Raw genomic sequence first — 14561 nt, 5'->3', positions numbered from 1 at the left:
AGAAATTAAATTAGAACAAGAACAAGTTAAAGAAACTATGATTGCTTGGGGGAAGTATTTTGGATATGGGATCGATCTAGAGAAATGGCAAAAATTGTGGTCTCAAAATTATAAAATGACAATGTCAACAGCATATAAAGAAAATTTGTATAAGATGTTTTATCAGGTGGCATTTCCCCCCGACAAGAATAGCAAGAATGTTCAAGAATAAATCCGAAAAATGTTGGAAATGTCATCAGACACCCGGCTCATATTACCATATGTGGTGGACTTGTGCAGATGCTAAAAAATACTGGACTAAAATCCACATGTGGTTGGAAAAAATGACAAAAAAACATAGACTTGAAACTAGAGATATTTTTATTGGGAATTTTACCTGAAATATATAGTAAAAACTTGAAATACCTGATTGTAAACGTGTTGACAGCGGCTAGGATTGTATTTGATAAAAACTGGAAAAATGAGAAAATACCATCACAGGAGGAAATCATCAAGAAAATATTGGAATGTGCTGAAATGAGTAGATTGACATTTGAAATTAGAGAACAAGAGGATAAACAATTTTATAAAATTTGGGATCTTTTCTATCAATGGTTAGATAATAAAATACAGTAATGAAATATATAGAATTTAGAAAATAATAAATATATAAAGATGTACTTCTTTCTTATTATATCTGCAAAATGATTTTAGGATAGATTTGGGATGATAATATGAACTGTTATAAAATAAACTAAGTAAATTATGATTATCTTGTAAAACATGAATGAATTAAAGTATAGTCAAATGATTAATAATGATACCAAGGTACTTAATTTTTGATTGAAAATATGAGATTATATGCAATGCAATTGTAATTGAAGACTACGAAATGGAAGCACAAAACAATTTGTAAACCAACGGGCACACTGTATGTACACATATGGAAGATAGCTTGATGTTTTTATGTTTTGTTTGTTTATGTTTGTTTTTAAAAACTAATAAAAATTTAAAAAAGAAAAAAGAAAATAAGAAGCCAACATTGAAGGATAAAATGAACAATTATTTAAGCAGGGGGGGAAAGGAATTAGAATTCATAATTTGTGGTCTGATGGGATGATAAAAGGGAGAATGGTTCGGAAAATGGACAAAGGGAGAGGGAAAAAGTAGAAAAAGGAAGGGCAAAAGAAAAATCAAAAGAAGAGAGAGAAAAGTTTAATAACTGGAACGAGAAATGGAAGGGAATAAGAATGCGAAAAAAGGGAATTAAGAGAAAGGACCAGAAAACAAAGAGGAATAGGAAACAAACAAGGATGAAAAGAAAGTATATTGTCCAAAGAGTGAGAGATAATGGGTGAAAAAAAAAGGATAAGGAAGGAGATTCCGCAAGGTAATATGTTGTGATGTATAAGAATATATTGAAAATAGTTTTGTAATGTATAGATGATTCATAAGGTGTTTGAAAAAATATAATGCAGAATCTGAGAAAAATATATATATTTGTGTTATATACCAGATGGGGAGATTGATATTAAGGTAGGATGAAGGTGGTTAGCTCGAATTATTAACCAGAGGGGATAATTATATTTACAGATAAGGATTGATAAAATGACAAATGTGACAGAAAAAAGTAATATGAGGAATAATAGAAATGAGATGAGAATTTTAGATAATATTGTAAAATAAGATATGAGAATGTATTAGTATAACATGAATTGGAACTGGATAAGTTTAATATTTAACAATAATAAGGATGATGCAATATGAAACTAAACAGAATAATGAATAGGTAACTATGGTCATGTTTGTATTGAGATTTGAAACCTGGAACCACACTGCTTGCTAAATGAGAATTTTTTATTTAAAAAAAATAAAATAAAAGCAGGGAGAAAATTGAATAATGGAATTACTAGGTATGTTTAACTGATATGATGGTAGGCATTTGGAGAGAGTTTTGAAAGGTTGCAAATAAGCATTGAAGGATTATGAATTAATGTGAAATATATGCATTGAGAGATACGATTGATATTAATTTCGCCTACACTAAAATGTATGATATATTGAAGCCGCGCTATTAAAGTATTGTTCTGCATATGCAGATTGAAATAAAAAAAATTGGAAAAAGAATTCAGACGCTTGGCAACGGACTCCTATTTACGACGGTCGCAGCGTCCTGGGCCTCACCTGATCCCCTTTTGCGACCATCTGACAAGCGAAGTCAATGGGGGAAGCCAGATTCACTTAACAACCGTTGGAAAGAAAGGTTGTTAAAATGGGGCAAAAAAACTCACTTAACAAATGTCTCATTTAAGAACAGAAATTTGGGGCTCAGTTGTGGTCGTGACTCGGTTGCCTGTAGATCTTTTTCTGACAATCTATGCCGTCTTGTCCGGATAGCACGAAACGTTACAGGGCAAAGAAAGAGGATGATCAGAGGATGATGTTCTTCTTTCAAAAAAAAGGAAGAACAAAACCGCAGCCAGCTTGTCCAAAATCCCAGCCACTTTTCAGCATCAGTTCCTGAGGATACTTTTCACGAACAGCCTTGCTGGACAGTTCCCTCAACTTGAAATTGACTGAGGTGAGTCGATTTCGGAAGCACCGTATTTTTCAGAATATAAGTCGGCTCCGAGGTATAAGATGCACATCGCTTTTGGGGAGGCAAACATTGAAAAAAAAAATCTGCCTCTGCCTCCCAGCCATTTGACCCCTTGCAGCAAACAGCCTGTTTCAGCTTCAGCACAGCCTGATTAGCACAAGCAGCGGATTGGTTGGATCGGCCTCCCAACGATCAGCTGTTCCAGGCTGCAGGGGATCCCCTTCGCCTATTGCTGCCTCTGTGCGCCCCATTTTTGGCCTGTTCCGGGTGACGGGGATCGGAATGGGTGGAAAACAGGGTGCACAGAGGCCAAATATGACATGCGGAGGCCGAAAGTGAAATTCGGTGTAGAGAAAAGCAAAGTCCTACACTTAGGCAAGAAAAACCAAAAGGACACATATAGACTGGGGGAAACCAGGCTCAATAGCAGGAACTGTGAGAGGGATCTTGGAGTCTTAGCGGACAACCAGCTAAATAGGAGCCAGCCGCGTGCAGCAGCAGCCAAAAAAGCCAATGCAAACCTAAGTTGCATTAACAGAGAGATACGATCAAGATCAAGGGAGGTACTAATACCACTCTATAAAGCCTTAGTAAGGCCACACCGAGAGTACTGCATCCAGTTTTGTTCACCACATTATAAAAAAGATGTTGAGACTCTAGAAAAAGTGCAGAGAAGAGCAACCAGGAGGATGAGGGGACTGGAGGCTAAAACCTATGAACAGTTGCAGGAACTGGGCCTTAGTCTAGGGAAGAGAAGGACCAGGGGAGACAGGAGAGCATCTTCCAATATTTGAGTGGCTGCCACAGAGAGGAGGAAGGGATTAAGCTATTTTCCAAAGCCCCTGAAGGCCAGACAAGGAATAATGGATGGAAACTGAACAAGGAGAGATTCAGCCTGGAAATAAGGAGAAACTTTCTGACAGGGAGAACTATCAACCCATAGAACAGAAGTTGCCCTTGGAAATTGTGGGAGCACCATCACTTGAGACTTTCAAGAAGAGATTGGGCTGCCATTTGTCAGAAATGGTGTAGGGTCTCCCGCTTGGGCGGGGGGTTGGACTAAATGACCTACAAGGTCCCTTCCAACTCTGATTATCTGTTATCTGAAAATGAAGTGTGCAGAGGCTGAAAATGGGGCACGTGGAGGCGGTATATAGGCGATAGCGATCCCTGAAGCTTGAAACAGCTGATCGTCAGGAGGCCGATCCAACCCACAATCGGCTGCTTGTGCTAATCAGGCTGTGCTGAAGCTGAAACAGGCTGTTGGCTGCAAGCAGGCAAATGGCTGGGAGGCAGAGGTGGGGGCTGACAGATGGGTGGGGCTTCGGCAACATTCGACGTATAAGACGCACAGACACTTCCACCTACTTTTGGGGGTGGAAAAAGTGCGTCTTATACTGCGAAAAATACGGTATTTCAAAGTACAGTATTTTTAGAGGTATTTAAAAATACAGAAATCGCACAGAGGCAGCTACATCAAGACAGGGTAAACGTCTGTAATCTTAGCAACTCCTTTGTTGTTGTTTTTTGGCTAGGAAGGTGGAGAGAAATATAGGGAGTCCTCGACTTACAACAGTTCGTTCAGTGACCGTTGCAACGGCACTGGAAAACAGTGACTTTTGACCATTTTTCAGAGTTACGACCTTTGCAGCTTCCCTGCAATCGCGGGATCAAAATTCAGACGCTTGCCAACCGGCTTGTACTTATGATGGTGGCGGTGTCCCTGGGGGTGGGGGGGGGTCATGTCATCCCCTTCTGCAACCTTCTCACAAGTGAAGTCAATGGGGGCAGCACCAGATTCGCTTAACGACCAAGGTACGAACTTATCAACTGCAGTGTGATTCGCTTAACAGCGGGGGCACAAAATGTCGTCAAATGGGGGGGGGAGGCGGGCTTAACAAATGTCATGCTGAACAACAGAACTTTTGGGCTCAGTTGTGGTCGTAAGTCGAGGACTATCTGTCAAACCACCAAGGGTATTCTCAATTTCCCCTCCAAAAGATTCAAACCCACAGCACTGCCCAATGCTGGTTTTTTCTTTTCTTCACAAGCCAACATGTCTACCTCCTAGAAACAAGAGAAGATAACCAAGTTCTGTGCTGTGCACACCTTGTTGGCATGATGTTCCAAATGCTGATGTTGAACCCTAGCCAAGCTTATTATGTGGTACAGTTGCGGTGAACTATTTTAGCCTGCGCCTCCCCCCTCTTCCTAGCTCCTGATCTCAAGGTTATAATCTTCTTTATGCCTCCTTGATCCTTCTTCATCCTTTTGTGGATGGGCTGCCATCCACAAAAGGTTCTGCAACCGCACTTTAGCCTCTGGTGCAGAATCTGAGAGCCGAAACTGGAGGGCTGCGTCCATTTCCTTCGGAAACTGCCTTCCAAGGTTCCCCACTGGACAAGGAAGAAGAACTTTTTAAACAGCTACACGGGTCTTGCAGATAACATTTGGAAGCGTTCGATTACAACCATTTTTAAACCAGCCTTATATATTCATTTATTATTAAATTTCTATGCTGTCCATCTCCCCTACAAGATAACTCTGGGCGGTGTGTGTATGTGTGTTTATATGTATGTATGTATGTATACCGGTATATGTATGTATATTGCTATATAAAGAGAGAGCATTAGATCCTTCCATACTATATAGCATATTGGGCAGCTAACTCGGCTTAGGGTTAGGAAGATGATAGTTATGGTAAGTAGGCAGGGAGATACAGTAAGTAGATAGATAGATAGATAGATAGATAGATAGATAGATAGATAGATAGATAGAGAGAGAGAGAGACAGATAGGGTAGACAGATAGCATAGATAGATAAATAGGTAGGTAGGTAAATAGATATGGTAGATAGATAGATAGATAGATAGATAGATAGATAGATAGATAGATAGATAGATAGATAGATAGATAGATAGATAGATAGACAGACAGACAGACAGACAAACAGACAGACAGACAGACAGACAGACAGGGTAGATAGATATATAGGTAGGTAGATAGGTAGGTAAGTAGATACAGTAGACAGACAAGCAGGCAGATAGATATGGTAGATAGGTAGATATAGATAGGTAGGTAGATTGACCTCAACTTACAACAGTTCATTTAGTAACTGTTCAAAGTTACAACGGCACTGAAAAAAGTGACATTTTCCAGACTTACAACCGTTGCAGCACCCCCATGGTCAGGTGATCAAAAGTCAGACGCCTGGCAGCTGGTTCATATTTATGACGGCTGCAAGATCCCTGGGTCCCGCGATCCCCTTTTACGACTTTCTGACAAGCAAAGCCAACAGGGAAGCCAGCTTCACTTAACACTCCTGTTACTAACTTCACGAGCGTGGGCCCAACGATTCACTTCACAACGGTGGCAAGGAAGGTTGTAACACGGGGGCAAAACTCACTGAACAAATTCCTCACCCCAGCAGTGTATAAATGTGGGGCTCATTTCTGGTCGCAAGTTGAGGATTACTTGCATATCGACGCCACTTTAGAAACAACTGAAGATCCCTTTGTGAGCCTAAAAGAACAGCAAGATAAGTCAGGCTATAAAGAGAAAGGCTATTTAGGGATGCATCTGTCTTCATACCCAGCCAACGTTCAAACAAACAAGCAAGGAAACAATCCCACATATTGAAAAATAAAACTGCCAGCTCTTCAGAGGAGCCACCGGAGCACAAACTGTGGCTGGAATGCAGAAGAATCACCGCTTAAATAAAACAGAGCAAGGGGCCTGAGGTCTGGACTGTGTAAAAAGATAATTCCCCGGACTAAGATTTGAGAAAGGAGGGTGGGCTTAAATCCAGAATGCCTCCATTTAACTTTCCTCAAGCCATCTTTACTTTTACAGAAGAATTACTCTAAGAATTACTCTTATTTTCCAAACCTGGATATCAAAAGAGCATTCTGGGCATATCACCGGGCAAGAGAAAACAAGCTTTTTGTAAAAACCAAGCGATTTATGCAACTGATCTTTGAGAGTTCTTCAAACAGCCATTACAGGATTTATACCAAAAATATTGGATCTCCTGTTCGAGTTTGAATCATTTTATTTTATTTTATTTTAAGAAAATCTATACTGCTGCCCAACTCTGAGTTACTCCTTTGAACACCGAGGCTGCCTTGGTGGATCAATGCAGCAAAACAAAGCGCAAAAGTTCAACTCCGACTTCGGTATTCCTGGCAACAGGGGCCGCTGTTCCTATCCGTCATGGAAATACAGGACCGCTCTTGGGAGATTAACTTTTTCTCCCAAATGAGACCTCAACATCGGATGGCAGCCTTCCTTAAACTAGCATGCTCTGTATGTCAACACCACCGCCATCCTATTCTCTTGCAAGCCTGCATTTTGTTTGCTTGCAACGTGCAAAGCGGGAGGCGCATTTGCGAGATTAAAAAAATACGGTTTTGACCTTGTCTGGAGAAGGTGGAAGAGCATTTGCTACTGGCAGGAGGATCTTACGCGAGTCGAGCCTCAGGAGTCGCATGGGATTTGTTTTGTAAGTTACAACGGCACGGAAAAAAGCGATTTATGACTGTTTTGCACTTACGACGAATGTCCCCCACAGTCGTGTGACCAAAATCCGGATGCTTGGCAACTGCCACTTATGTCAACACAAAATATTTCTCTAGTCTTTTAGAGTTGCCAGCAGAAAGGGAGTGGGGGAAGTAGTGCATTCCTTAATTATCATAGATAATTTCTAGGCGCCCTGAAGCTTCTGGCGCACAAGTTTATTACTGGAGAGTATGATTGATGACTCTTGGCTATGGATGTGTCCCATGGGAGAATATACACCCAGGGGGTGGGGGAAGACCAGGGCCAAGGGGGAAATGAATGATGTGTCTCAGAGTCAGCTACACCCAGGTAGCCCTGTCATGTTCATTCCTAATAAATCTTCTTTTAAACTCTGAAAGAGGCAGCTGGGGACTCATGATTTGAATGGGGGTGAATGCCAGAGCCCTGACAATTTATTTATGACGGTTGCAGTCATAAATGTGATCCACTTTTGCGACCTTCTGACAAGCAGGAAGCCAGATTCACTGAACAACTGAGTTACTAACTTAATTGATTATTCATTTGCAACTGCGGCAAGAAAGATTGTGTAAAATGAAGCAAAGCTCACTTAACCACAAATTAGCAACACAAATCATACACTCAACTGTGGTCATAATTCGAGGAGTATTTATGTATGGAAGCATGACGCCACCACGCCTGCTGGGCTCAGACAATATATTAACCCACAAAACAAACAGAAAAATAACGCCTTCATCTCTTCTATTAAAATCCAAACTAACATTAAGATTAAGTTTAAGGCAAGATAGGCGCAGTCTTCACCCGATACCATGAAACATTGGAATCCTCAACTTGCAACATTTCATTTAACGACTGCTCGAAGTTACAATAGCACTGAAAAGCGACTTATGACCGCTTTTCACACTTATGACCGTCTTTTCACACTTACAACCGTCGCGGCATCCCCACAATCACGTGATCAAAGTTCAGATGCTCGGCAACCAACTGTTGTGCTTAGCCGGCAGCAGGTGCAGATGGCTGAGGAGAGCAAGGACTCTGATGGGGGGACAGGACCATCAGGGAGTGGACTGATGCCTTCAGAGATTGTGGGGGCTGGCAGCAGCGATGAGGAGTTTCCCGAGGAGCCTGTGCCAAGTGCACATGCACGAAGGATTACTTGGAGGAAAGAGCAGCTGCAAAAGAAATTACAGCAGCACAGGCGACTCGGGAGTAAGGCTGCAAGGTAACGGCCCCTCCTTCAAGAGGATAAAAGCCAGGTTTGGAAAAGGGTTCTTTGCAGACAACAAAGAAGCTCTGTAGCTCAACTTCTGGACATTTTAGTTCGTGTTTGGAATATCTGGTAAATTAGTTCTTATCTCTTGAGTTTTTGGCAGCATTGACAAACAACTTGGCAAGGCTCCTTCTTGTAGGAGCTAATTAGTGGAAAGCAGCCTTTAATCTGCTTTCCACTTGTTATTAAACCTTAAAAGGTGGGGGCTGCTGCCTTTGTCTGTGTTTGCTCTTTGGGAACCTGGTTGGGTCAGAACACGGACTCACTTTTATGACGGTTGCAGTGTCCCCGGGGGGGGTGGGGTCACGTGATCCGCTTTTGTGACCTCCCGACAAACAAAGTCCATGCGGAAGCCAGATTCACTTAACCAACTCACTAGCTTCACCAGTGCAGCGATTCACTTAAGAGCGGCGGCCAAGAAAGGTCGTACAAATGGCGCAAAAGTCACCCGACAACCGTCTCACTTTAGCAGCAGAAATTCAGGGGCTCAATTGGGGTCGTTAAGTCGAGGATTAGCTCTATGCGGTGTGTGAACCGGAGCCAAAAAATTATTCATTCACCCAGGAGAGTTGGAAAGGGAGCGGGGAAGAATCCCAGCCAATACAGGCCGTCCTCGACTTATGACCACACCTGAGCCCAAACTTTCCGTTAAGTGAGAATTTGCTATGCGAGCCTGGCCCCCGTTTCCCCACCTTTCTTGACACCGTCGTTAATTGAATCCCCACGGTTGTCGAGTCGGTCACAACAGTTATTAAGTGAATCCTGCTTCCCCCCTTGACTTTGCTGGTCGCAAAAAGGGGATCCCGCCACCCTTGGGCGGGACGCTGCCACGGTCATAAGTATGAAGCAGTGACCAAACGTTTGAATTTTGAATCCAGGATGCTGCAACGCTCGCCCCGATGTGAAAAGTAAGCCATAAGTCACTTTTTTCCCCATAGACGGTCACTAAATGAACCGTTGTTAAGCCAAGGACTTACCAGTATTGGGGCCCCCTCTCCCAAGGGAGCCGCCCCCAAATGACCCTCCCATTGCTCATCACTCTGGTACCGTATTTACCGTCGAGCGCCTCTGAAATGCGCTCTCTGTCCCTCCGAAGTACCGTAAGTAACCAAATAAGCGCGCAAGCCACCCAAGGCAGCCCCCTGGAATAGATAGAACGTTACCGTATTTCTTCTTCTCACGCTCCCTCCCCAAAAATCCGCCCCCGCCGCATTACCGTATTTCCCCGTTGCCGCCACCGCCCCGCTCCCTCGCGCGCATCCCAGACAGGCCGGATACAGTTTGAATCCCCTCAGGATCTCCTTGGCCCGCTGCTGCTCTTCCTCCTCTTCTTCCTGGCTCGACATGGTCCCGGCAGGTCCTGGCAGGCCTGGCCGAGGGGAGAGAGGCGAAAAGGCAGAGCTCGCCGGCTCGGACTCCCCTGCGCCCGCCACTGTCCAGCTGAACCAACCACCCGGGGAAGGATACGCCCGCGCCGGCCAATCGCCGCCCGCGAGTGACGACGGGCAGCAGCGGGGGCCAATCAGAGGGCGAGGAGAGGCTTGGCGGCGGCGACGCCCCTCCGGTCGCTATGGAAGGGACGCGCGCCCCCTCCCTCCCGCTTTCGCAGCAACCGCGGGCAGCTGTGGAGACGGGTGTCGCCGCGGGACAATCTTCTCCAAAAGCCGAAGTCAAGCGTAGACTCTTGCCCGCAGTGGGAGACGCCGTGGCTGTGGGAAGTGCTGCGGCGGAGCGCCCCCTGGCGTTCAAGAGTAGGGGGAGGCAAGAGCAGCGGGGTTTTCTGTTCTCACGTGGGCCAGGCATAACGTTACTTCGTGGTTATTAATGAAGGCTTTAGTGCTGGGGTTTCCAACTTTAAGACCTGTGGACGTCGACTCCCAGAATTCCCCAGCCAATGCCGGCCGGGGAATTCTGGGAATTGAAGTCCACACCTCCACTCCTCTACTAGTTGTAGAATACCTTATGCCACCAGACTTGAAATTCTAGAACTAGAAAACCTTGAACTACGCCGTCTTCGGTCTGATTTAAGCATGGTATATAAAATCATACATTGCAATGTCCTACCTGTCAATGAATACTTCAGCTTCAACCATAACAACACAAGAGCACACAATAGATACAAACTCAATGTTAACCGCACCAAACTTGATTGCAGGAAATATGACTTCAGCAATAGAGTGGTCAATGTCTGGAATACTCTACCCGACTCTGTAGTTTCTTCCCCAAACCCCAAAAACTTTAACCTTAGACTGTCTACTATTGACCTCACCCCTTTCCTAAGAGGTCTGTAGGGGGCGTGCATAAGCGCACCAACATGCCTACCGTCCCTGTCCTATTGTTTCTCTTATTCTTCTTTTATTTTTCTTATATGTACCCATTTCATGTATTCACAACTATGTATACACTTATACTTATTATCTTGTAAACAATTGGCAAATCAAACAAATAAATAAATAAATAAAATAAAAGTTGCCAAGTTTGGACCCCATTGTTGTTGGGGTAACTCCAGTTGGAAAACTCCATGTGTGCCCCCTTGAAATTTCCCCCCATTCTTTTCACTTTTCCACTTCTTAAAAAAACAAAAACTCCCCCCCCCCCCTCTAAAGGGGTGGCTGGGTTTATTCATTTACCTAACAATTATAATTCAATATTCTAGTTTTGATACCCTGGGTCCATATGAAAACAGAAAAAGGGAAAAAAATCAAAAAATTCCAGGTACCCATCTACCCACCCACCCAAATATTAGCAAAATAAAGCTGCTAAGTGGTCTTAGAGCTTAATAGGTAAACAATATTGTATCACCTTTATCAACAGGTAACTGGGGTGTGTGGCTAATGGACTAGAGAGCAGCCCATCACTTTTCCCTGTGAACTCTTTCTGTCCTATTTAATTTAATTTTTAAAAATTTAAGATCCTCATTTATTGTTTATCCTGGATTTTATTCAATGTCTGTACAGCAGTCAGAGTCACCTTTGGTGAAATGAGCAGCATATAAATTTAATAAATAAATAAATTATTGTGGTTAACATTTAAAAAATTGCCGTATAAAAACAGTGATCTGTTGATTACCCAACAATAAAATTGTTAGCTGGGGCTGCATTTCTTTAATATGTTTTACCCGTAATTAACTTATCCATGGTTTGTTCACTTAATTAATTTCCTGGTAGTAATTTCCACCAGCTTCCAAGTAGTTGCTCCTGTTCCTTATTATTAAAAGGGCAACATTTGACCAAAAAAGAGAGAGAGAAACAAACAAATGAAAACTTAATGTCACAACAAGGCACAACAGAATTTAGGAAAATAGCTTTAGCAGCCTCCTGCTGGTTTTATCCATCTCTACATGAACAAATAATTGTCAAGAACTTCAGGGAGCCATCAAAAAGCAGATATTTTGGGGAGCCATCAAAAATCAAATATTTCTAATGTCAGCTCCAAGAGACGGATCAATGGTGATGAATTTTTACCTACTGCTGCTGTTTTGCAAGAGCCAAAAGAATCTAGCCTGTTTACCTGAGAAGCCCTAAATGTCATAATATTCTTAGCTGCTACAGAAGTTAATTAAAAGTTAAAAACAGCTAATGTTCTGGAATGCAGAGGTTTGTTTATTTATTTTTAAAATTAAAATGTATAAGGCTGCCTAATTGCCAACAGTGAGATGCTGGATGAAATAAGTAGTTTTGTTAAATTCCTTATGAACAATTTGGTCTAAGGAATAAACAGAAAAATAGCAAGTTTGCAGGTGACACCAATTATACATTGATAAAATATTGCAAAGAAATGCAGGGAGGACAGGAAGAATTGTAAATTAGATAGCAAACCCAAATAGCAAATAGTCCATGGTCAAGTCAACCCTTTAAGGTAGATTACACTAAGAGATCAAATCATGCTGCCAATGTTATTTTTATTATAAAGTAATAGAATCTGTAAATTTCAATACATTTGCCCCTCACTTTCTATATAGGTAATCCTCAATGCTGATGTAACTGAGTCTGGAATTAAGGTTCCAAGTTGTGATGGTCATTAATCAGATCACGGCATGCCTGATTTTAGGACCATTTTTGAAGTGTTGCTTAAGTCAATGCCACAGTCATTAAGTGAATGCTGTGTCATTAAGTGAATCCCTTTTCTTCAATGGGAATTTTTGCCAGGAACTGGAAGTAAGAACCAAAAATCGTGACCGTGGAATTCTGCAAATAAATATGAGCTGGTGGCCATGTGCCCAAAATGTAATCATATCAATCAATCAATCAATCAATCAGAATAGACCTGGAAGGGACCTTGGAGGTCTTCTAGTCCAACCAATATGACTGTCGAGGGGAGGGGTGTGGCTGTTGGAACTTTGGAACCAGTTCATAAGTACATCTGGCAAGATCTGTCACAACTTTGAATGGTTGCTTAACAACCGGTTGTTAAAAGAGGACTACCTGTATCTTTGGGAGAACTAGGAAGGAGTTTGTCTGCAAAACTTTCCTTGGGAACAGTTTTGCCCCCAAACTCAGGTTTATGTTATCTGACCGTTATAAAACAGAATCACAGAGTTGGAAGGAAACTTGAAGGTTGGAAGGCAGGAAATCCTATACACCATTTCAGACAAACGGTTTTCCAATTTCTTCTTAAAAACCTCCAGTGATGGAGCATCCACAACCTCGGGAAGCAACTTGTTCCAATTGACTAATTGTTTAATTGTCATGAAATTTTTCCTTAATTCCAGGTTGCTTCTCTCCTTGGTTAGTCTCCATCCATTGCTTCTTGCCCTGCCTTCAGGTGATTTGGAGAATAGAATGAACCCCACCCCCTTCTTTGTGGCAATCCCTTAAAGTATTGGAAAACTGGTATCATGTCACCCGCTAGTCCTTCTTTTCATTAAACAAGACATACCCAGTTCCTGCAATTGTAGTTGGGTTAAAAAACTTTTTCACGAGAAAAGTTATCCATTCCTCCACTCACAATAGAATTCTTTATGCCTCCAGGGTCAAAATTTGGGGCCTGGACAATCGATCACAAAATTGTCTGCTTTTACATTTTGCCTGTCAATGACTTCTTCAGCCTCAATCACAATAATACATGGGCAAACAACCAATACCAAATCAAGGTAAACCGCTCCAAACTCGATTGCAGAAAATACGACTTCAGCAACAGAGTGGTCAACACCTGGAACACCCTACCCAACTCTTGTTACAGCCTCAACCTCATTCCTAAGAGGTCCTTAAAGGGGACGTGCATAAGCCCACCAGCGTGCCTACCGTCCCTGTCTTACTGTCCCCGTTTATCTGTATTTACTTCCTTTGTTCTTGTTTATGTTCATACTTATACTTGTTATCTTGTACATGTTTGACAAACAAACAAACAAATAATAGCTGGGTACATCTTTGTACAGGAACCAGAATCTCTGTGGTGAGACTGGCAGCTAAACAAGCTATTTCAGTGTTTCTCAACCTTGGCAAATTGAAGATGGGTGGACTTCAACTCCCAGAATTCCCCAGCCAACATGCTGAATTATGCTTCCTTATTCTTGTCAAAATAAAGTCTCCTTTGAGTCAAACTTGGCTTCCAACGACTTCACAGACAGATCCATAGAGCAGTGTTTCTCAGCCTTGGCAACTAATAAATAAGGAAGAACAATAATTCAGCATGCTGGCTGGGGAATTCTGGGAGTTGGAGTCTGCCCATCTTCAGCTTGCCAAAGCTGAGAAACACTGAAGTATTATTATTATAGAGTAGAATTCTTTATTGGGCAAGTGTGATTGGACATTATTATTGTTGTTGTTGTTGTTATCTCTTCATTAAACATGAAACTCAGTCAACTGAACATTTAAAAATGTGTCACTAATATAATTGACTGATGCTAATGGTTGATAATGTCTACTATTGACCTCACCCCTTTCCTAAGAGGTCTGTAGGGGGCGTGCATAAGCGCACCATCGTGCCTACCGTCCCTGTCCTATTGTTTCTCTTATTCTTTTATTTTTCTTATATGTACCCATTTCATATATTCACAACTATGTATACACTTATACTTATTATCTTGTAAACAATTGGCAAATCAAATAAATAAAATAAATAAAATAAAATATGGGTTGCTGTCAGCATCCTAGATGTCAACCAAGTATTTTCTTAAGAGGTACGATTATTATCATTGTTGTTGTTATTGCTGTTATTATTATTGTTATTATTAAAA

The 14561-nt window shown here is 42.1% G+C and overlaps 1 protein-coding gene across 1 annotated transcript in view; it reads right to left on the bottom strand.

Annotated features, from left to right (window-relative positions):
- Positions 1 to 10022, bottom strand: part of PDE6D (phosphodiesterase 6D) — a 40774-nt gene extending 30752 nt beyond the window's left edge. Inside the window, exon 1 of the mRNA XM_087965570.1 lies at positions 9662 to 10022. Within this exon, the coding sequence (XP_087821696.1) occupies positions 9662 to 9729 (68 nt within the window). The 5' untranslated portion in view covers positions 9730 to 10022. The remainder of the gene's footprint in view (positions 1 to 9661) is intronic.
- Positions 10023 to 14561: the final 4539 nt, after the last annotated feature.

Source organism: Notechis scutatus, chromosome 4 (assembly GCF_049901735.1).
Source record: "Notechis scutatus isolate UNSWTSFEM ecotype Mainland chromosome 4, rNotScu1.2, whole genome shotgun sequence".
NCBI lineage: Eukaryota > Metazoa > Chordata > Lepidosauria > Squamata > Elapidae > Notechis > Notechis scutatus.
The sequence above is the reverse complement of the archived record's forward strand: the minus strand, read 5'-3'. Positions and strand labels throughout refer to the sequence as shown.